The following is a 22,986-nucleotide window of genomic DNA, read 5'->3' as shown; positions in this document are numbered from 1 at the left end:
GGAAAGGGATCTAGGAGTCACTATCTCAGGTGACATAAAGGCAGGTAAGCAATGTAACAAGGCAATGAGGAAGGCTAGTCAGATGCTTGGCTGCATTGGGAGGGGAATCAGCAGCAGAAAGAAAGAAGTAATAATGCCACTGTATAGGTCATTGGTACGGCCTCATCTAGAATACTGTATTCAGTTCTGGAGGCCATATCTTCAAAAGGATATTAATACATTAGAAACTGTACAAAGAAGGGCAACTAAAATGGTGCATGGCCTACATCACAAAACTTACCCGGAAAGACTAAGAAATCTCTATGTATAGTTTGGAGCAGAGAAGGGAAAGAGGGGACATGATAGAAACTTTCAAATATATCAAGGGTTTTAACAAAGTCCAGGAGGGAAACATTCACCAAATGAAGAGAAGCAATAGGACACGAGGACATGCACTGAGACTGGAGGGGGGGAGGTTCAGGGGAAATTTGCGGAAAAATTATTTCACAGAAAGGGTAGTGGACAAGTGGAATAGCCTCCCATCAGAGGTGGTAGAGGCTAAGACAGTAGAGCAATTTAAACATGCACGGGATAGACATAAGGATATCCTTACAAAGAAATAAGGATCAAATAAGGTTAGAGATAAAAATAATATAAAAAAAAAAAAGGGGCAGACTAGATGGGCCAAGTGGTTCTTATCTGCCGACAAATTCTATGTTTCTATGTTTCTATATTTCTATGTTAGAGCACTGCAGGAAGTGTGTCAGAGCAATGCAGATAGAGTGTGTCAGAGCACTGCAGGAAGTATGTCAGAGCACTGCAGGAAGTATGTCAGAGCACTGCAGGAAGTGTGTCAGAGCACTGCAGATAGAGTATGTCAGAGCACTGCAGGAAGTGTGTCAGAGCACTGCAGATCGAGTGTGTCAGAGCAATGCTGGAAGTATGTCAGAGCACACCAGATAGTATGTCAGAGCACTGCAGGAAGTGTGTCAGAGCAATGCAGGAAGTGTGTCAGAGCACTGCAGGAAGTGTGTCAGAGCACTGCAGGAAGTATGTCAGAGCACTGCAGGAAGTATGTCAGAGCACTGCAGATAGAGTGTCAGAGCACTGCAGATAGAGTGTCAGAGCACTGCAGATAGAGTGTCAGAGCACTGCAGGAAGTGTGTCAGAGCACTGCAGGAAGTGTGTCAGAGCACTGCAGGAAGTGTGTCAGAGCACTGCAGGAAGTGTGTCAGAGCACTGCAGATAGTATGTCAGAGCACTGCAGGAAGTGTGTCAGAGCACTGCAGATAGAGTGTCAGGGCACTGCAGGAAGTGTGTCAGAGCACTGCAGGAAGTGTGTCAGAGCACTGCAGGAAGTGTGTCAGAGCACTGCAGATAGTATGTCAGAGCACTGCAGGAAGTGTGTCAGAGCTCTGCAGATAGAGTGTGTCAGAGCACTGCAGGAAGTGTGTCAGAGCACTGCAGGAAGTGTGTCAGAGCACTGGGGGTATACAGCAGTACAGTTCTTATCAGGGCTCGCATGCCCTGCTTTTATCTCGTCCTGACACACAGTACAACAGGGGTAAATGCGCCGTGTTCCCTGAACCAATCAGACTAGCTAATGAAATATAAATACAGCTTACATGTCAAACCAGACTTCCTTCTTCCTTTCATAGAACTATCATATAACAATCCCAGCTGCCTTCCTAACACACAAACTGCTTTATCATACACACATGTAGCCATGCTGATCCTTGCCGTAGCTTAGTCGCGGCATAAATATATTGCAGGTTGGTGTGGTAAGGTCATGCTTGCCTACATTATCTCTCTCCAGGAGATGCCCTGAGAGGAGAAGCATGTGGGTAGCAATGGGGGCGGGGCCGAGCAAATCATGTTGTTAGGCCCCTCCCCCTCACAGGGAAAAGTGCTCGGTTGGCTCGAATTTGCATACGGCAGTGCTACAATGATGCAATTACCATATGATTGTGTCAGTAGGCCACACCCCCTCTGTTGTGTCCACTTTTTTCATATTTATCTTCACATTCTACTCACTTTATTAGGAAGTGGGCAGAATGCGGGAGGGGGGCCCACTCTTTCGGGGCTGCAGGGGACTACCCATAATCCGGGTGTCTCCCACAGAATCTGCGAGAGTAGGCAAGTATGGCATACCCTCCAGCTGTACCTTTATGGCAGGTACTGTACCTTTTTTTTATGGTCTGTACCGATTTTTGGCTCTCCAAACTTCCATTGAAAGTATAGGAAAAAACAAGATTAATGGTAAGAACTTTCCATTGTTATATCTCTTTCTGCAAGGTACACTGGGCTCCACAGGGAATAACATCGGGGTGTAGAGTCGTATCTTGATCCGAGGCACTAACAGGCTAAAAGCTTTGACCTTCTTCCCAGAATGCATAGCGCCACCCCCTTTGTGAGTCCAATGCAGTAGCAGGCAAAAGAGACGACAACTGTTAGTAGCCACGTACACCACATTCTCACAACAAGAGAAGTGTCAGCGGCTAATGCCATACCAACCCAAAGAAGCTAAGTGCGTCAGGGTGGGCGCCCTGTGGAGCCCAGTGTACCTCGCAGAAAGAGATTTAACAACGGTAAGTTCTTACCATAAAACTCGTTTTCTGCTGAGGGGTACACTGGGCTCCACAAAGAATGGACAATGGGGATGTCCTAAAGCAGTTCCTTATGGGAGGGGATGCACTGAGCGGGCACAAGAACCCGGCGTCCAAAGGAAGCATCCTGGGAGGCGGAAGTATTGAAGGCATAGAACCTTATGAACGTGCTCACTGAGGACAACGTAGCCGCCTTGCACAATTGTTCAAGGGTTGCACCACGGCGGGCCACCCAAGAAGGTCCAACCGACCGAGTAGAATGGGCCTTTATGGTAGCAGGAGCTGGAAGACCTGTACATAAGCATGTGCAATCACCATTCTAATCCATCTGACCAGGGTCTGCTTGTGAGCAGGCCAGACACATTTGTGAAAACCAAACAGAACAAAGAGAGAATCCGACTTCCTGATGGAGGCAGTTCTCTTCACATAGATACGGAGAGCCCGTACCACATTCAAAGACCACTCTTTGGAAGATAAGTCAGGAGAGGCAAAGGCCGGAACCACGATCTCCTGATTAAGGTTGAAAGAAGACACCACCTTAGGTAAATACCCGGGACGTGTTCTAAGAACCACCCGATCACAGTGAAAAACAGATAAGGTGCCCTATAAGACAAGGCACCCAAATCCGACACCCATCTAGCAGAGGCAATAGCCAGCAGAAACAATACCTTAAGAGAAAGCCACTTAAGGTCTGCAGAATCAAGAGGCTCAAACGGAGACCCTTGCAATGCCTCCAGAACCACTGACAGGTCCCAAGGAGCCACAGGCAGGGCCATAAGGAGGTTGAATCCACAATATGCCCTGAGTGAATGTATGCACATCGGGTAAAGTCGCAATTTTTCTCTGAAACCAACCCGACTAGGCAGAAATATGAACCTTGATGGAGGCCAGACGAAGGCCCAAGTCCAGGCCCTGTTGTAGAAAGGCCAAAAGTTTGGCCGTACTAAACTTGTAAGCGTCATGATTGTTAGATGCGCACCAAGCAAAGTAAGAATTCCAGACCCTATGGTAAATCCGGCCAGAAACCTGTTTCCGGGCCTTTAACATGGTTTGAATGACCGCCTCAGAAAATCCTTTGGCCCTCAAGACGGAAGCTTCAAGAACCACGCCGTCAAAGCCAACCGGGCTAAATCCTGATATACACAGGGGCCCTGAACGAGGAGATCTGGGCGCTGTGGAAGAGGAGGGGACAGTATCGAGAGACCCTGAAGGTCTGAGAACCAATGTCGTCTGGGCCACGCGGGAGTGATCAGAAGTAGGATTTCTCCTTCTTGCTTGAACTTCCTTATTACTCTGGGCAGGAGTGACACTGGAGGGAACACGTATGGCAGCTGAAAGTTCCATGGAATTGCCAGTGCGTCCACGAACGCTGCTTGAGGATGCCTTGTCCTTGTTCCGAAAACCGGATCCTTGTGATTGTGTCAAGACGCTATCAGGTCCACATCTGCAGAGCCGGCCTTAGGCATAGGCAAACTAGGCAAATGCCTAGGGCATTTGGTATGCTTAGGGGCACCAGCAGCTTCTGCTGATTAATATGATATGCGGCATGCCTATATTCTGTGTGTGACTGCGGCTGTATCTGCATACGAAATACTACATTGCAGTGTATTCCTGGAAATCACTGTAATGTAGCATTTTGTATGCAGATACAGCCACAGTTGCACACAGAATATAGGCATGCTGCATATTATTTTAATCAGCAGAAGCTGCTTGTGCATCCTAGCCACATAGTAATGCAAATAAGATGCATTTTCAGAAACTAAAGGCGCCAGACGTTATCAGAGCTGCCAGATGACTCATGCCAGGCATCTTCTGCAGAACTAGTGGCGGTGTTAGGGGGCACCAGCCAAAATCTTGCCTAGGGCATCATATTGGTTAGGGCCGGCTTTGCAAATCTGGAAGGCCCCACCTGTCCACGAGGAGTTGAAACACTTCTGGATGGAGGCTCCACTCTCTGGCATGTACGTCCTGTCGACTGAGAAAGTTCGCTTCCCAGTTTAGGAACCCCGGAATGAATACTGCCGATATGGCTGGCAGATGGTGTTCCGCCCACTGAAGAATCTGTGATACTTCCCTCATTGGCATGCGGCTACAAGTGCCACCTTGATAATTGATGTGTGCAACCGTGGTGACGTTGTCTGACTGTACTTGAACAGGTCTGTTCTGTATTAAATGCTGGGCCAAGTTCAGTGAGTTGAACACCGCCCGCAATTCCAGAATGTTGATCGGGAGGAGAAACTCCTCCTTGGTCCACCGACCCTGAAGGGAGTGTTGCTCCAACACAGCACCCCAACCTCTCAGACTGGTATCCGTCGTCAGAAGGACCCAGTTGGAGATCCAGAAGGGATGACTCCTGCTCAATCGTTGGTCCTGAAGCCACCAGCTCAGGGACAGATGGACTTCCGGAGACAAGGAAATCAGGTGAGACCTGATCCGGTGAGGCAGGCCGTCCCACTTGGAAAGAATCAGCTTCTGCAGGGGGCAGGAATGGAATTGAGCGTGTCCAACAACGCCCCCAGGTGCACCATGCTCTGAGCAGGGACAGGGAAGATTTCTTCCAGTTGATGAGCCACCCATAGGTTTGTAGAAACCGGATAGTCAGATCCAGATGGCGTAGTAGAATTTCTGGGAAATTTGCCAGGATCAACAAGTCGTCCAGATACGGTAGGATCCTGACCCCTTGACGGCGGAGTACAGCCGTCATTACTGCCATGACCTTGGTGAAGACTTGCGGGGCCGTGGTCAAACCAAAAGGTAACGCCCAAAATTGGTAATTGAGGTTGCCAACCGCAAACCTCAGGTACTGCTGATGTGACACTGCAATCAGAATATGCAGGTAAGCATCCTGTATGTCCAGGGAGACCATATAGTCCCCAGGTTCCAAGGCCAGAACAATAGATCTAAGAGTTTCCATACGAAACTTGGAGACCTTCACAAATTTGTTCAAGGACTTGAGGTTGAGAATGGGCCAGGAAGACCCATTTGGTTTTGGGACTAGGAACAGTGGTGAATAGTACCCCTTGCCTCTCTGAGCCAGAGGCACCTGTATTACCACTCCTGTGTCCAGGAGGGACTGTACCACCGAATGAAGAGTTTTTGTCTTCACCTGATCCGAAGGGACGTCTGTCAGGCAAAATCGATGAGGGGGATGATTTCTGAAGGATACGGCGTAACCTCAAGTGACGACTTCCTGTTCCCAGGCATCGGAAGTGGTCTCCAACCATTCCTGGGTAAACCCTAGAAGTCGGCCCCCCACCCTGGGATCCCCCAGAGGGAGGCCTGCCCCGTCATGTGGCAGGCTTGTCAGTTTTAGAAGCAGGCTGACGGCCAGCCCAGGCCCGTTTGGGTTTGGGCTTATTGGGATTGGAAGTGCAAACCTGTTTCGGGTACACCTGACCTTCTGCTTTCCCTGAAGGATGAAAGGAGCAAAGGGAGTACTCTTAGCCTTTGGCACTGAAGGAGCAGTACTAGGTAGACATGCCATCTTAGCAGAAGCTAAGTCAGCCACTATCTTGTTGAGGTCTTCTCCAAAAAGAATGTCTCTCTTAATAAGGAGCACCTCCAGGAGTTTTCTTAGAGTCCAGATCCACCGACCAGGACCGCAACCAGAGAATCTTGCGAGCCAATATGGACGTAGTAGAAGCCTTGGGCAGCCAACCCAGCCAGTGTAGCAGTCCTGCAGCCCTATCAACCAGCCACAGAGGAGCTGAGACTCTGATCAATTCTTGGAGAGAGGAGTGTTCCCGTCTGTTTTTAGAAACCGCTACATGTAGAATTTCACCTGCTGAAAAGTGAGTGTGGTACGTTCTATTGAACGGAATATCTCTTACGTGTGATGATCAGAAGTATAAACGATAGCTTTATATGTGTGGTGATATAAAACGCCAAGTGAGTCTTGGTACGTTTATTTGTCCCTGTGAAGTGGTGGTGAGGAACTATCTCTATCTACTATCAAGAAACTCACACAACACAGGGCTCTTTTTCGCTGGAGAATTCACAGAAATTTTACCATAAAAAACAGTACCGCACATTTTGTGTTTATTTTTTTGTTTTTGCATGTATGCAACACCTGGAAGTCACTGGGACGACATAAAGAAATTAACAAAGGACTGCAAAGAATTCATGTGATGTACATTCTCATTGTATTCTCTGATAGTTATATGTTAGCACAGTAGTGCCTTTGAGCTTTCCTCCATCTTTCTATTTTAAGCATTTCTTTGTGTGATCTTGATTTGGGCAGATCATAGGAGGGTTAGGATTGGGCTGATACCTTGAGTGCGCCAGAATCCACACATTCTTTATTTTTAATGCCGTCTTAGCAGAAGCTAAGTCAGCCACTATCTTGTTGAGGTCTTCTCCAAAAAGAATGTCTCTCTTAATAAGGAGCACCTCCAGGGTTTTCTTAGAGTCCAGATCCACCGACCAGGACCGCAACCAGAGAATCTTGCGAGCCAATATGGACGTAGTAGAAGCCTTGGGCAGCCAACCCAGCCAGTGTAGCAGTCCTGCAGCCCTATCAACCAGCCACAGAGGAGCTGAGACTCTGATCAATTCTTGGAGAGAGGAGTGTTCCCGTCTGTTTTTAGAAACCGCTACATGTAGAATTTCACCTGCTGAAAAGTGAGTGTGGTACGTTCTATTGAACGAAATATCTCTTACGTGTGATGATCAGAAGTATAAACGATACCTTTATATGTGTGGTGATATAAAACGCCAAGTGAGTCTTGGTACGTTTATTTGTCCCTGTGAAGTGGTGGTGAGGAACTATCTCTATCTACTATCAAGAAACTCACACAACACAGGGCTCTTTTTCGCTGGAGAATTCACAGAAATTTTACCATAAAAAACAGTACCGCACATTTTGTGTTTATTTTTTTGTTTTTGCATGTATGCAACACCTGGAAGTCACTGGGACGACATAAAGAAATTAACAAAGGACTGCAAAGAATTCATGTGATGTACATTCTCATTGTATTCTCTGATAGTTATATGTTAGCACAGTAGTGCCTTTGAGCTTTCCTCCATCTTTCTATTTTAAGCATTTCTTTGTGTGATCTTGATTTGGGCAGATCATAGGAGGGTTAGGATTGGGCTGATACCTTGAGTGCGCCAGAATCCACACATTCTTTATTTTTAATGCCGTCTTAGCAGAAGCTAAGTCAGCCACTATCTTGTTGAGGTCTTCTCCAAAAAGAATGTCTCTCTTAATAAGGAGCACCTCCAGGGTTTTCTTAGAGTCCAGATCCTCCAACCAGGACCGCAACCAGAGAATCTGGCGAGCCAAGATGGACGTAGTAGAAGCCTTGGCCGCCAGAATACCGTCATCAGAAGCCGCCTCCTAAATGTAATGAGATGCTGTGACAATATACGACAGACATTGTCTGGCATGATCAGAAGCGTTGGAAGGTAGCTCCGCCTCCAGCTCCTGAGCCCACGCTTCAACAACCTCTGCAGCCCATGTCGCTGCAATAGTGGTCCTATGCGAGGCACCAGTGAGGGTGTAAATTGCCTTTAAACAACCCTCCACACGTTTATCCATCGGTTCAGCGAAGTGATGGTGGTTACAGGCAGAGCTGAGGATACAACCAGCTGCGCCACCTGCGAATCCACTGGCGGAGGTGTCTCCCAATTTTTACTTAGCTACGCCACGAGGGGATGGCGAGCCAGCATCTTCTTGTGAGATGTGACTTTCTTTCCTGGATTTTCCCTGGATTCCTGACGAATGTCAACTAAATGGTCAGAATGAGGTAAAACTTGTTTAACCACTTTCTGACATTTAAACCTGTCCGGTTTCTTAGGGGCAGCGTCAGGCTCCGGGTCATCAGTAATTTGAAGAATGGTCCTGATAGCCTCCAACAAGTCAGGAACATCCACCTGTGAGACAGACTCCCCATCAGAAGCATCAGGGTCAGAATCTGTGGGGTCAGTATATACGCCATCCTCATCAGACGAGGTATCTGGGACGTTGGTGGATTGTGAGGAAGTAATGGCCCGCTTAGAGGACCCCTTGGTCTTAGGCGGGCGAGGGTTATACTTCTGTGTAGTCAGTGATTGGTTCAATTGCTGTAACTGATTGGACAGTTGATCTGCCCATGGCGGGTTAACCGCAGGGACCATAAGGGTTGTACCGGCACAGGAGGTCCCATAGGGGACGTTAGTCTAGTTACCAGCATACTCAATAGCGTGGAAAAAGTAGCCCAAGGTGGGTCATTTTGAACTCCCGTTGCTACAGTCCCACTAGGGGGTAAGGATCCCCCAGAACCTGAACCCTCAGCTGCTATGTTATCCTGAAATGTGTCTGCAGCGTCACCACAACGCAATGTGGGATCAGCCCCAGCACTATTGCCCATTGTAGCTGACATATCTGAAAGTTCAATACAGGGCAACACAGTACAATGGCCCTCATTCCGAGTTGTTCGCTCGCTAGCTGCTTTTAGCAGCATTGCGCACGCTAGGCCGCCGCCCTCTGGGAGTGAATCTTAGCTTAGCAGAATAGCGAACGAAAGATTAGCAGAACTGCTACTAAATAATTCCCTGCAGTTTCTGAGTAGCTCCAGACATACTCCTAGACTGCGATCACCTCAGTCCGTTTAGTTCCTGGTTTGACGTCACAAACACGCCCTGCGTTCGGCCAGCCACTCCCCCATTTCTCCAGCCGCTCCTGCGTTTTTCCCTGGCACGCCTGCGTTTTTTAGCACATTCCCGGAAAACGCTCAGTTACCACCCAGAAACGCCCCTTTCCTGTCAATCACTCACCGATCAGCAGTGCGACTGAAAAGCGCCGCAGGATCCACAGCAAAACTGCTAAGTTTTTAGTTAAATAACTAAGCGCATGCGCCCTGCGTACCTTGCGCATGCGCAATTAGCAACAAATCGCAGCATAGCGAAAATAGGCAACAAGCGAACAACTCGGAATGACCCCCAATATCAGCAGCACAATACCTGACAAGAACCCCCTGTGCAGTGTAACAGCACAAACAGGGACTCAAGAGGTATATGGTAACTAAAAATCACAAAGACAAAAACACAGTGAGTATATCTTGTGAAATACCTATATTAAATGATAAACCTGACGTACTTAGCCCCCTCAGGTTATAGAATATAGGGATAGCAATCTGAGTGAGAGACACGAAATGGAGGTCACACAGCAGCTACATGCACACACACAGAGTCACATTGTACAATGCAGAAATTATGACATGCAATAAAACTGCACTGGACTAGCAATACAGAGTAGTACTAAGTATAGCTATACACTCAATAGATATAACAATGCACAGTAAAGACTGGATGTATATCACAGGGTACTTGTACTATATAACCCTGACTAAATGCACTGTCAGTAGACATGTAGAATACTTAAGTGTCCTGTAAAATGCACAGCGCTGACAACCAGGCGGCTTTACAGAGGAGGATTTGCCCAAACAGTCCCAGGATTAGCTCTGCTTGTCCTAATGGCGCCCAAACGCTGGCAGGGAGTGAGGGTGAGATATGCAGCTCCAGGGCAGGAACATTTACTCTAAATGGCGCACTGGGGCTGGGGGAGGGGCTACAGGTCAGAGCCTTATCCCCCTGCTGGACTTCACCATCGGGTACTGGGGGCTTATAGAAATGGTTTATGAGAGAAAACCGACCTGTGCCCTTGCCCTGGTGGTCTAGTGGGGTCCCTGTACTGCCACAGTGTACGCGCCAGCGCGCGCGGCCCACCTCCCAACGGCCGCGCGGGATCGCGATTTACAGTGGGTCCCGCCGGGGCACCCACTTACCTCCTCCTTGAGTGCGGCCACGCGATCCTGGAGAACAGCGGTCATGTGTGTGACTAACTGGAAAAAAACGGAGCCTCCGCTGTAAGTACCCGGCAATTAGGGCGCGGGAGTGTACAGCGCGGCTGGGGGAGGTGATGGAGCTGCAGCAGGAGATGTGTGACTGACATCTAACACAGTCAGTGTCTCTGCTGCGGCCCTTGAAGTCTTCATTTTTCTTTAAAAGCTTCTTCTCAGGGCTGCTGGAGCAGCCCCCCTGTTGTATGCTTGCACTGCATGGCACCAACTACAAAACTGAGTTCCTGTGCACGGAGGAAGGGTGAAATAGGAGGCGGCGCTATGCATCTCGGGAAGAAGGTCAAAGCTTTGAGCCTGTTGGTGCCTCGGATCAAGATCCTACTCTACACTAGTGATGAGCGGGTTCGGATCCTCGGAATCCGACCCGCCCGAACTTCACTTTTTTTTTACACGGGTCCGAGCGACTCGGATCCTCCCGCCTTGCTCGGTTAACCCGAGCGCGCCCGAACGTCATTATCCCGCTGTCGGATTCTCGCGAGACTCGGATTTTATATAAGGAGCCGCGCGTCGCCGCCATTTTCACACGTGCATTGAGATTGATAGGGAGAGGACGTGGCTGGCGTCCTCTCCGTTATAGTAGAACACAGAGTGACTTAGTTAGTTATAATTGTGGGGAGGATTGGGGACGGGGAGCAGCTGGAGTACAGTGCAGGGTTTTGATTATACCACCAGTGAGTTTAATCCTTTGTTTCTCTGCCTGAAAAAAACGCTCCGACCACCATATCTGTTCTCACTCAGTGTGCTGCACTGCTGCATGATATATCTGTGCTGAGTGCACTGCTCTGCTCACACTGCCTAATTGTGGGGACTGGGGAGCAGTTATAGCAGGAGTACAGTGCACAGTTTTGCTGACAGTGACCACCAGTCCAGTATACGTTTGTCTGCCTGAAAAACAATCCTGTGGGGTTTTTTTTTCTTCATACTAGTTTAGCAGTCTGCTGACAGTGTCCACCAGGTCCGTTATACAGTATATTATATATATAAGCAGCAGTACGGTAGGCCACGGCTGTATCTACAACATAAAAAAACATAAAAACAGCGCTAATAAAGAAATTGAAAAACAGGTGTTTCCTTAAAAAGAATTATATACGTTTTAATATTTCATATAAATAAAAGAGAAACTCTCATGGATATACACCATAGATTAATGGAGCCTCTAAAGCCAGTCTCTGACCCTCGACAGGTAAATGTACACACCTCTTAAAATAAACAATGTCCCTGTGACCGGTCACAATATCAATAGGATCCTCAATTTGGATATGCAGACGAGTCCAATCTTGTAATATATTTACCAGGAATATAGTGGATGGCCGGGTATCCCACCTAGCGAAGATGCAGAGGCTAACTCAGATCCAACGCCGATGTTTATGGTGGTTTTCCCTCTATTAATTTTCCACATCCATGGATTAGAGATGTCCAAGATGGCGGTGACTGCAATGGTGTCCTGGAGGTGACTGAGGTGTCTGGGTCAGGGCTGGATACCAGCCCTGACCCAGACACCTCAGTCACCTCCAGGACACCATTGCAGTCACCGCCATCTTGGACATCTCTAATCCATGGATGTGGAAAATTAATAGAGGGAAAACCACCATAAACATCGGCGTTGGATCTGAGTTAGCCTCTGCATCTTCGCTAGGTGGGATACCCGGCCATCCACTATATTCCTGGTAAATATATTACAAGATTGGACTCGTCTGCATATCCAAATTGAGGATCCTATTGATATTGTGACCGGTCACAGGGACATTGTTTATTTTAAGAGGTGTGTACATTTACCTGTCGAGGGTCAGAGACTGGCTTTAGAGGCTCCATTAATCTATGGTGTATATCCATGAGAGTTTCTCTTTTATTTATATGAAATATTAAAACGTATATAATTCTTTTTAAGGAAACACCTGTTTTTCAATTTCTTTATTAGCGCTGTTTTTATGTTTTTTTATGTTGTTTTTGCAGTATATGAGAGATTGACTACCTCTCACTCTAACAGCTGCTTAGAGAACCAGCACAATCTTAGCGCCAGAACGTGTATCAAGCAATTGATACAAATTCTACCACTTTTTCTTGCATAGCACACGGCTGTATCTACCTCTGTGTCATCAGTGCACTCGTCGTCCATAAGTAATATAATACTATACTATCCATCCATCTACATTGTATACCTGTGTTGTTGTTTTTTTCTTCATACTAGTTTAGCAGTCTGCTGACAGTGTCCACCAGGTCCGTTATACAGTATATTATATATATAAGCAGCAGTACGGTAGGCCACGGCTGTACCTACCTCTGTGTCGTCAGTGCACTCGTCGTCCATAAGTAATATAATACTATACTATCCACCCATCTACATTGTATACCTGTGGTGGCTTTTAGTTGTGCGCAAAATATGGAGAACAAAAATGTGGAGGTTAAAAAAATAGGGAAAGATCAAGATCCACTTCCACCTCGTGCTGAAGCTGCTGCCACTAGTCATGGCCGAGACGATGAAATGCCATTAACGTCGTCTGCCAAGGCCGATGCCCAATGTCATAGTACAGAGCATGTAAAATCCAAAGCACAAAAGATCAGTAAAAAAATGACCCAAAAATCAAAATTAAAAGCGTCTGAGGAGAAGCGTAAACTTGCCAATATGCCATTTACGACACGGAGTGGCAAGGAACGGCTGAGGCCCTGGCCTATGTTCATGGCTAGTGGTTCAGCTTCACATGAGGATGGAAGCACTCATCCTCTCGCTAGAAAAAAGAAAAGACTTGCGGCAAAAGCACAGCAAAGAACTGTGCGTTCTTCGAAATCACAAATCCCAAAGTAGAGTCCAATTGTGTCGGTTGCGATGCCTGACCTTCCCAACACTGGACGGGAAGAGCTTGCGCCTCTTTTTTTCTTTGCGTCATGTGCTGTTTGGGGAGTATTTTTTGGAAGGGCCATCCTGCGTGAGATGGGCCAGGTGTTTGTGCCGGCCACTAGGGTCGCTTAGCTTACTCACACAGCTACCTCATTGCGCCTCTTTTTTTCTTTGCGTCATGTGCTGTTTGGGGAGTATTTTTTGGAAGGGCCATCCTGCCTGACACTGCAGTGCCACTCCTAGATGGGCCAGGTGTTTGTGTCGGCCACTTGTGTCGCTTAGCTTAGCCATCCAGCGACCTCGGTGCAAATTTTAGGACTAAAAATAATATTGTCAGGTGTGAGGTGTTCAGAATAGACTGGAAATGAGTGGAAATTATGGTTATTGAGGTTAATAATACTATGGGATCAAAATGACCCCCAAATTCAATGATTTAAGCTGTTTTTTAGGGTTTTTTGAAAAAAACACCCGAATCCAAAACACACCCGAATCCGACAAAAAAAATTCGGTGAGGTTTTGCCAAAACGCGTTCGAACCCAAAACACGGCCGCGGAACCGAACCCAAAACCAAAACCCGAAAAATTTGCCGTGCACATCACTACTCTACACCCCAATGGCATTCCCTGTGGAGCCCAGTGTACCCCGCAGCAGAAAGGCCTTTACCCGTGGCCATGCCCCATTTTGAATTTGTACCGATTTTTATGTGTAAAATGTTGGAGGGTATGGTATGGGTAAGGCGTAATATGGCGTGCTTAGGTGCAGGAGGATCCACAGCATGCAAGTCACAGCTTCACCACTGGGTGGCAGTTGCTCTACTAATGAAAACTATAGTGCAGGCTTTTTCAACCAGTGTGCCGTGGCACACTAGTGTGCCGTGACCAGTTGCAAGGTGTGCCGCAGAGCCAGAGCAGCTTCCTGCACCTTCAGAGTGAACTGTTGGCCCGGGCTCTTCTTAGAGGATCAGTCATGCTCCGGCCATGACCTATGCCTTGAAAACGATGTGATATCATAGGTCACAGCCGCCGCGTCTCACCACCCAGCCCACCCGCCTGCATACACATCTTCCAGTTACCGCCTGCATACACATCTTCCAGTTACCGCCTGCATACACAGCTTTCCTTCCCACCCACATCCACACCTGCCCGACCGCCCGCTGCTCAGTATTCGCAGCACTACACTATGAACAACCCCCGCCACTGAGGGACAGGGAGGAGGACAGCTAATCAGTAGGGGCTAATATTTGTTATGTTATTTCTCCTGTGGGGAGCAATAGGATTTATGGGGGGGAACAATGTGAATAATTCATGTGGGGAGCAATAGGATTTATGTGGGGAGAAATGTGATTGATTTATGTGTGAGCAACATGATTTATGTGGGGAGCAATGCGATTTATGTAGGGAGTAACATGATTTATGTGGGGAATAATGTGATTGGCCTACACAGGAAAATCAATGTATGTGTGGATTCTGTGTTTACTGTGATGGCCAATGTGTGTTTTTAGTTTTTTTTCTGTGGGGAACTGATGGTGTGCCTTGGCAATTTTAAAATATTGTTCGGTGTGCCGCGAGTAAAAAAAAGGTTGAAAATCACTGCTATAGTGGAATACAAGAGCTGCAGATGGATATGGCACTACAGTATACAGTACAACAGCAAGCCCTGACAAGCGGGCCACTCACGGACTGCACTGTAAAGGTCTAGGGTGTAAATAAAGTTCTCCTTGTAATACAGGAATACTGCACGGCGGTCTATGAAATCACTGAAGCGCCGGGGACACAGTGATTCAGTGATAGCATGCGCTACAAATGAACAGTTCCAGGGCAGCAGGGCAGGAACAACAACCGCACACAGTCACAGCAAAGTATCATTACAATCAGTGACATCACTAAGTGCACAGCTGGACTTGCGTGGCTGCCGTGGCCTGCTGGTATCGTTAGTGCTTAGCATACCCTGAACTGACGGACGTTTACACTTATTTAGAATTCTATTGTTATCTAGTTTTATACTAGAGATGTATTTCTGTACATTACAAATGTCATTACACACTGCGCTTTGTGCCACGCATATGGTCCTTGAAATTTTGGCAGTGATAGGCGGTAGTGGCACAGCCGCCATCTTGGCCATGTGGTCCGGGTCTCCGGCCACAGGGACCTAGTCGTGTAGAAGGAATAGAGTATTTATTAATAAAAACTGTAATGTAATGTCCAAGCAATGAGGATATATTACTAAGATTCTTACCTGATAATGGATATTATAGTGATCTTACCATAATAGGGAAATAATGTTCCATAGATAACGATCAGTTGTGATATCTCTTATATAATCCTCATCGCCGCACATAACACTATGATACGCTCCGACATTTACCACCTCCAGTAATCATTTCCGCCTGTGCTAATACATCCGTGTCCCCTACAGGAACTGGTGTGCCTACGTGGTGACCCGCACCGTGAGCTGTATGGTGGAAGATGGGGTAGAGACCTACGTAAAGCCAGAATACCAGCCCTGCATCTGGGGGCAGATCCAGTGCCCACGCACAGTCATGTGAGTATGAAACATTATGGGCCCCGTAGCAACATACTGAAGGGGCCACAGCCCAATTATTCTAGGAGACAACTCTTTCTTCCATATTGTAGTGTCCTAATTAATGGTATTCCCCATAGTAACGCCTAGCTAAAGGTATTCCCCATAGTAGTGTCTAGCTAATGGTATTCCCCATAGTAGTGTCTAGCTAATGGTATTCCCCATAGTAACGCCTAGCTAAAGGTATTCCCCATAGTAACGCCTAGCTAAAGGTATTCCCCATAGTAACGCCTAGCTAAAGGTATTCCCCATAGTAGCATCTAGCTAATGGTATTCCCCATAGTAGTGTATAGCTAATGGTATTCCCCATAGTAGCATCTAGCTAATGGTATTCCCCATAGTAGTGTCTAGCTAATGGTATTCCCCATAGTAGTGTATAGCTAATGGTATTCCCCATAGTAGCATCTAGCTAATGGTATTCCCCATAGTAGTGTATAGCTAATGGTATTCCCCATAGTAGCATCTAGCTAATGGTATTCCCCATAGTAGTGTATAGCTAATGGTATTCCCCATAGTAGCATCTAGCTAATGGTATTCCCCATAGTAGCGTCTAGCTAATGGTATTCCCCATAGTAGCGCCTAGCTAAAGGTATTCCCCATAGTAGTGTCTAGCTAATGGTATTCCCCATAGTAGCGCCTAGCTAAAGGTATTCCCCATAGTAGTGTATAGCTAATGGTATTCCCCATAGTAGCGCCTAGCTAAAGGTATTCCCCATAGTAGCGTCTAGCTAATGGTATTCCCCATAGTAGTGCCTAGCTAAAGGTATTCCCCATAGTAGCATCTAGCTAATGGTATTCCCCATAGTAGCGCCTAGCTAATGGTATTCCCCATAGTAACGCCTAGCTAAAGGTATTCCCCATAGTAGCGCCTAGCTAAAGGTATTCCCCATAGTAGCGCCTAGCTAAAGGTATTCCCCATAGTAGCGCCTAGCTAAAGGTACTCCCCATAGTAACGCCTAGCTAAAGGTATTCCCCATAGTAACGCCTAGCTAAAGGTATTCCCCATAGTAGTGCCTAGCTAAAGGTATTCCCCATAGTAGTGTATAGCTAAAGGTATTCCCCATAGTAGCGCCTAGCTAAAGGTATTCCCCATAGTAGTGTATAGCTAAAGGTATTCCCCATAGTAGCACCTAGCTAATGGTATTCCCCATAGTAGTGCCTAGCTAATAGTATTCCCCATAGTAGCGCCTAGCTAATGGTATTCCCCATAGTAGTGCCTAGTTAATAGTATTCCCCATAGTAGTGCCTAGCTAATGCTAATGTTATACCCTAGAGTAGTGCCCTAGTTAGTGTTATGCCCTAGAGTAGTGTCCTAGTTAATGTTATGCCCTAGAGTAGGGCCCTAGTTAATGTTATACCCTAGAGTAGGGCCCTAGTTAATGTTATACCCTAGAGTAGGGCCCTAGTTAATGTTATACCCTAGAGTAGGGCCCTAGTTAATGTTATACCCTAGAGTAGTGTCCTAGTTAATGTTATGCCCTAGAGTAGTGCCCTAGTTAATGTTATGCCCTAGAGTAGTGCCCTAGTTAATGTTATACCCTAGAGTAGTGTCCTAGTTAATGTTATGCCCTAGAGTAGTGTCCTAGTTAATGTTATACCCTAGAGTAGTGCCCTAGTTAATGTTAAGCCCTAGAGTAGTGTGCTAGTTAATGTTAAGCCCTAGAGTAGGGCCCTAGTTAATGTTATACCCTAGAGTAGGGCCCTAGTTAATGTTATACCCTAGAGTAGTGCCCTAGTTAATGTTATACCCTAGAGTAGTGCCCTAGTTAATGTTATGCTTTAGAGTAGTGTCCTAGTTAATGTTATACCCTAGAGTAGTGCCCTAGTTAATGTTATACCCTAGAGTAGTGCCCTAGTTAATGTTATGCTTTAGAGTAGTGTCCTAGTTAATGTTATACCCTAGAGTAGGGCCCTAGTTAATGTTATACCCTAGAGTAGGGCCCTAGTTAATGTTATACCCTAGAGTAGGGCCCTAGTTAATGTTATACCCTAGAGTAGGGCCCTAGTTAATGTTATACCCTAGAGTAGGGCCCTAGTTAATGTTATACCCTAGAGTAGTGTCCTAGTTAATGTTATGCCCTAGAGTAGTGCCCTAGTTAATGTTATGCCCTAGAGTAGTGCCCTAGTTAATGTTATACCCTAGAGTAGTGTCCTAGTTAATGTTATGCCCTAGAGTAGTGTCCTAGTTAATGTTATACCCTAGAGTAGTGCCCTAGTTAATGTTAAGCCCTAGAGTAGTGTCCTAGTTAATGTTAAGCCCTAGAGTAGGGCCCTAGTTAATGTTATACCCTAGAGTAGGGCCCTAGTTAATGTTATACCCTAGAGTAGTGCCCTAGTTAATGTTATACCCTAGAGTAGTGCCCTAGTTAATGTTATGCTTTAGAGTAGTGTCCTAGTTAATGTTATACCCTAGAGTAGTGCCCTAGTTAATGTTATACCCTAGAGTAGTGCCCTAGTTAATGTTATGCTTTAGAGTAGTGTCCTAGTTAATGTTATACCCTAGAGTAGGGCCCTAGTTAATGTTATACCCTAGAGTAGTGCCCTAGTTAATGTTAAGCCCTAGAGTAGGGCCCTAGTTAATGTTATACCCTAGAGTAGTGCCCTAGTTAGTGTTATGCCCTAGAGTAGTGTCCTAGTTAATGTTATACCCTAGAGTAGGGCCCTAGTTAATGTTATACCCTAGAGTAGTGTCCTAGTTAATGTTATGCCCTAGAGTAGTGTCCTAGTTAATGTTATACCCTAGAGTAGTGCCCTAGTTAATGTTAAGCCCTAGAGTAGTGTCCTAGTTAATGTTAAGCCCTAGAGTAGGGCCCTAGTTAATGTTATACCCTAGAGTAGTGCCCTAGTTAGTGTTATACCCTAGAGTAGGGCCCTAGTTAATGTTATACCCTAGAGTAGGGCCCTAGTTAGTGTTATGCCCTAGAGTAGTGTCCTAGTTAATGTTATGCCCTAGAGTAGTGTCCTAGTTAATGTTATACCCTAGAGTAGTGCCCTAGTTAATGTTAAGCCCTAGAGTAGTGCCCTAGTTAATGTTATACCCTAGAGTAGTGCCCTAGTTAATGTTAAGCCCTAGAGTAGTGCCCTAGTTAATGTTAAGCCCTAGAGTAGTGCCCTAGTTAATGTTATACCCTAGAGTAGGGCCCTAGTTAATGTTATGCCCTAGAGTAGTGCCCTAGTTAATGTTATACCTTAGAGTAGTGCCCTAGTTAATGTTATGCCCTAGAGTAGTGCCCTAGTTAATGTTATACCCTAGAGTAGTGCCCTAGTTAATGTTATGCTTTAGAGTAGTGTCCTAGTTAATGTTATACCCTAGAGTAGTGCCCTAGTTAATGTTATGCCCTAGAGTAGTGCCCTAGTTAATGTTATACCCTAGAGTAGTGCCCTAGTTAATGTTATGCCCTAGAGTAGTGCCCTAGTTAATGTTATACCCTAGAGTAGTGCCCTAGTTAATGTTATACCCTAGAGTAGTGCCCTAGTTAATGTTATGCTTTAGAGTAGTGTCCTAGTTAATGTTATGTCCTAGAGTAGTGCCCTAGTTAATGTTATGCTTTAGAGTAGTGTCCTAGTTAATGTTATGCCCTAGAGTAGTGCCCTAGTTAGTGTTATGCCCTAGAGTAGTGCCCTAGTTAATGTTTTGCCCTAGAGTAGTGTCCTAGTTAATGTTATACCCTAGAGTAGTGCCCTAGTTAATGTTTTGCCCTAGAGTAGTGTCCTAGTTAATGTTATGCCCTAGAGTAGGGCCCTAGTTAATGTTATGCCCTAGAGTAGTGCCCTAGTTAATGTTATACCCTAGAGTAGTGCCCTAGTTAATGTTTTGCCCTAGAGTAGTGTCCTAGTTAATGTTATGCCCTAGAGTAGGGCCCTAGTTAATGTTATACCCTAGAGTAGTGTCCTAGTTAGTGTTATGCCCTAGAGTAGTGCCCTAGTTAATGTTATACCCTAGAGTGGTGCCCTAGTTAATGTTATACCCTAGAGTAGGGCCCTAGTTAATGTTATGCTTTAGAGTAGTGCCCTAGTTAATGTTTTGCCCTAGAGTAGTGCCCTAGTTAATGTTATACCCTAGAGTAGTGCCCTAGTTAATGTTATGCCCTAGAGTAGTGTCCTAGTTAATTTTATACCCTAGAGTAGTGCCCTAGTTAATGTTATGCTTTAGAGTAGTGCCCTAGTTAATGTTATACCCTAGAGTAGTGCCCTAGTTAATGTTATGCTTTAGAGTAGTGCCCTAGTTAATTTTATACCCTAGAGTAGTGCCCTAGTTAATGTTGTGCCCTAGAGTAGTGCCCTAGTTAATGTTATGTCCTAGAGTAGTGCCCTAGTTAATGTTATGCTTTAGAGTAGTGTCCTAGTTAATGTTATGCCCTAGAGTAGTGCCCTAGTTAGTGTTATGCCCTAGAGTAGTGCCCTAGTTAATGTTTTGCCCTAGAGTAGTGTCCTAGTTAATGTTATACCCTAGAGTAGTGCCCTAGTTAATGTTTTGCCCTAGAGTAGTGTCCTAGTTAATGTTATGCCCTAGAGTAGGGCCCTAGTTAATGTTATGCCCTAGAGTAGTGCCCTAGTTAATGTTATACCCTAGAGTAGTGCCCTAGTTAATGTTTTGCCCTAGAGTAGTGTCCTAGTTAATGTTATGCCCTAGAGTAGGGCCCTAGTTAATGTTATACCCTAGAGTAGTGTCCTAGTTAGTGTTATGCCCTAGAGTAGTGCCCTAGTTAATGTTATACCCTAGAGTGGTGCCCTAGTTAATGTTATACCCTAGAGTAGGGCCCTAGTTAATGTTATGCCCTAGAGTAGGGCCCTAGTTAATGTTATACCCTAGAGTAGTGTCCTAGTTAATGTTATGCCCTAGAGTAGTGTCCTAGTTAATGTTATGCTTTAGAGTAGTGCCCTAGTTAATGTTAAGCCCTAGAGTAGTGCCCTAGTTAATGTTATGCCCTAGAGTAGTGTCCTAGTTAATGTTATACCCTAGAGTAGTGTCCTAGTTAATGTTATGCCCTAGAGTAGTGTCCTAGTTAATGTTATACCCTAGAGTAGTGTCCTAGTTAATGTTATGCCCTAGAGTAGTGCCCTAGTTAATGTTAAGCCCTAGAGTAGTGTCCTAGTTAATGTTATACCCTAGAGTAGGGCCCTAGTTAATGTTATGCCCTAGAGTAGTGCCCTAGTTAATGTTAAGCCCTAGAGTAGTGCCCTAGTTAATGTTATGCCCTAGAGTAGTGCCCTAGTTAATGTTATGCCCTAGAGTAGTGCCCTAGTTAATGTTATGCTTTAGAGTAGTGCCCTAGTTAATGTTAAGCCCTAGAGTAGTGCCCTAGTTAATGTTATGCCCTAGAGTAGTGCCCTAGTTAATGTTAAGCCCTAGAGTAGTGCCCTAGTTAATGTTATGCCCTAGAGTAGTGCCCTAGTTAATGTTATGCTTTAGAGTAGTGCCCTAGTTAATGATAAGCCCTAGAGTAGTGCCCTAGTTAATGTTATGCCCTAGAGTAGTGCCCTAGTTAATGTTAAGCCCTAGAGTAGTGCCCTAGTTAATGTTATGCCCTAGAGTAGTGTCCTAGTTAATGTTAAGCCCTAGAGTAGTGCCCTAGTTAATGTTAAGCCCTAGAGTAGTGGCCTAGTTAATGTTATGCTTTAGAGTAGTGCCCTAGTTAATGTTAAGCCCTAGAGTAGTGCCCTAGTTAATGTTATGCCCTAGAGTAGTGCCCTAGTTAATGTTATGCCCTAGAGTAATGCCCTAGTTAATGTTATGCCCTAGAGTAGTGCCCTAGTTAATGTTATGCCCTAGAGTAGTGTCCTAGTTAATGTTATACCCTAGAGTAGTGCCCTAGTTAATGTTATGCTTTAGAGTAGTGTCCTAGTTAATGTTATGCTTTAGAGTAGTGTCCTAGTTAATGTTATGCTTTAGAGTAGTGCCCTAGTTAATGTTATACCCTAGAGTAGTGTCCTAGTTAATGTTATACCCTAGAGTAGTGCCCTAGTTAATGTTATGCCCTAGAGTAGTGCCCTAGTTAATGTTATGCTTTAGAGTAGTGCCCTAGTTAATGTTAAGCCCTAGAGTAGTGCCCTAGTTAATGTTATGCCCTAGAGTAGTGCCCTAGTTAATGTTAAGCCCTAGAGTAGTGCCCTAGTTAATGTTATGCCCTAGAGTAGTGTCCTAGTTAATGTTAAGCCCTAGAGTAGTGCCCTAGTTAATGTTAAGCCCTAGAGTAGTGGCCTAGTTAATGTTATGCTTTAGAGTAGTGCCCTAGTTAATGTTAAGCCCTAGAGTAGTGCCCTAGTTAATGTTATGCCCTAGAGTAGTGCCCTAGTTAATGTTATGCCCTAGAGTAGTGCCCTAGTTAATGTTATGCTTTAGAGTAGTGTCCTAGTTAATGTTTTGCCCTAGAGTAGTGTCCTAGTTAATGTTATGCTTTAGAGTAGTGTCCTAGTTAATGTTATGCTTTAGAGTAGTGTCCTAGTTAATGTTTTGCCCTAGAGTAGTGTCCTAGTTAATGTTATGCTTTAGAGTAGTGTCCTAGTTAATGTTATACCCTAGAGTTGTGTCCTAGTTAATGTTATGCTTTAGAGTAGTGCCCTAGTTAATGTTATGCCCTAGAGTAGTGCCCTAGTTAATGTTATACCCTAGAGTAGTGTCCTAGTTAATGTTAGTGTGGCCGGAGAGACCCCCAGCCACGAGGCAAATGGCCGCCCTGGCACTGAAGGGGTTAATCCCTAGTGCCCGGCGCCATTTTTAAGGACAAAGGGCGCTTGGCGCCAGATTTAAAAAATGTATTGTGGGCGCTAGGCGCCGTGTTTTATTAATGTCAAAAATGTATTTTTTAAGTGTGCCGTGGTCCCGGACCCCTCCGGAGACCACGGCAGGGAGCACAGCCCCCGGCGCGCTCAGCAGAGTGTGCACGCCGGGGGAGAGGAGGCAGCCGCTGACCGCCGGAGTCCGGGAGCTCCGCTCCCGGCAGCGGTCAGTGTAGCCCCGGGCGCACTGGAGTGTGCGCCGGGGAGAAGGGTGAGCGCTGCGGCTGGGAGCTCGGCTCCCGCTGCAGTGCTCTATGTGAGAGCCGCCGCTGGGGGCCGGGAGCTCTGCTCCCGGCGCCTCAGCCCAGCACGGGTGGCCAGCCGCAGCAGCCGGGACGGACGTCCCGGGCTGCTAGCCGGCGAG

General features: G+C 46.0%; 1 protein-coding gene across 1 annotated transcript in view; it reads left to right on the top strand.

Annotated features, from left to right (window-relative positions):
* Window positions 1–22,986, top strand: part of EMILIN1 (elastin microfibril interfacer 1) — a 201,510-nt gene that overhangs the window by 44,455 nt on the left and 134,069 nt on the right. Inside the window, exon 2 of the mRNA XM_063917286.1 lies at window positions 15,678–15,803. Within this exon, the coding sequence (XP_063773356.1) occupies window positions 15,678–15,803 (126 nt within the window). The remainder of the gene's footprint in view (window positions 1–15,677; window positions 15,804–22,986) is intronic.

The sequence above is a fragment of the Pseudophryne corroboree genome, chromosome 4 (assembly GCF_028390025.1).
Source record: "Pseudophryne corroboree isolate aPseCor3 chromosome 4, aPseCor3.hap2, whole genome shotgun sequence".
NCBI classification, from domain to species: Eukaryota; Metazoa; Chordata; class Amphibia; order Anura; family Myobatrachidae; genus Pseudophryne; species Pseudophryne corroboree.
Note: the sequence above shows the minus strand (reverse complement) of the source record. Positions and strands in the feature narration are given on the sequence as shown.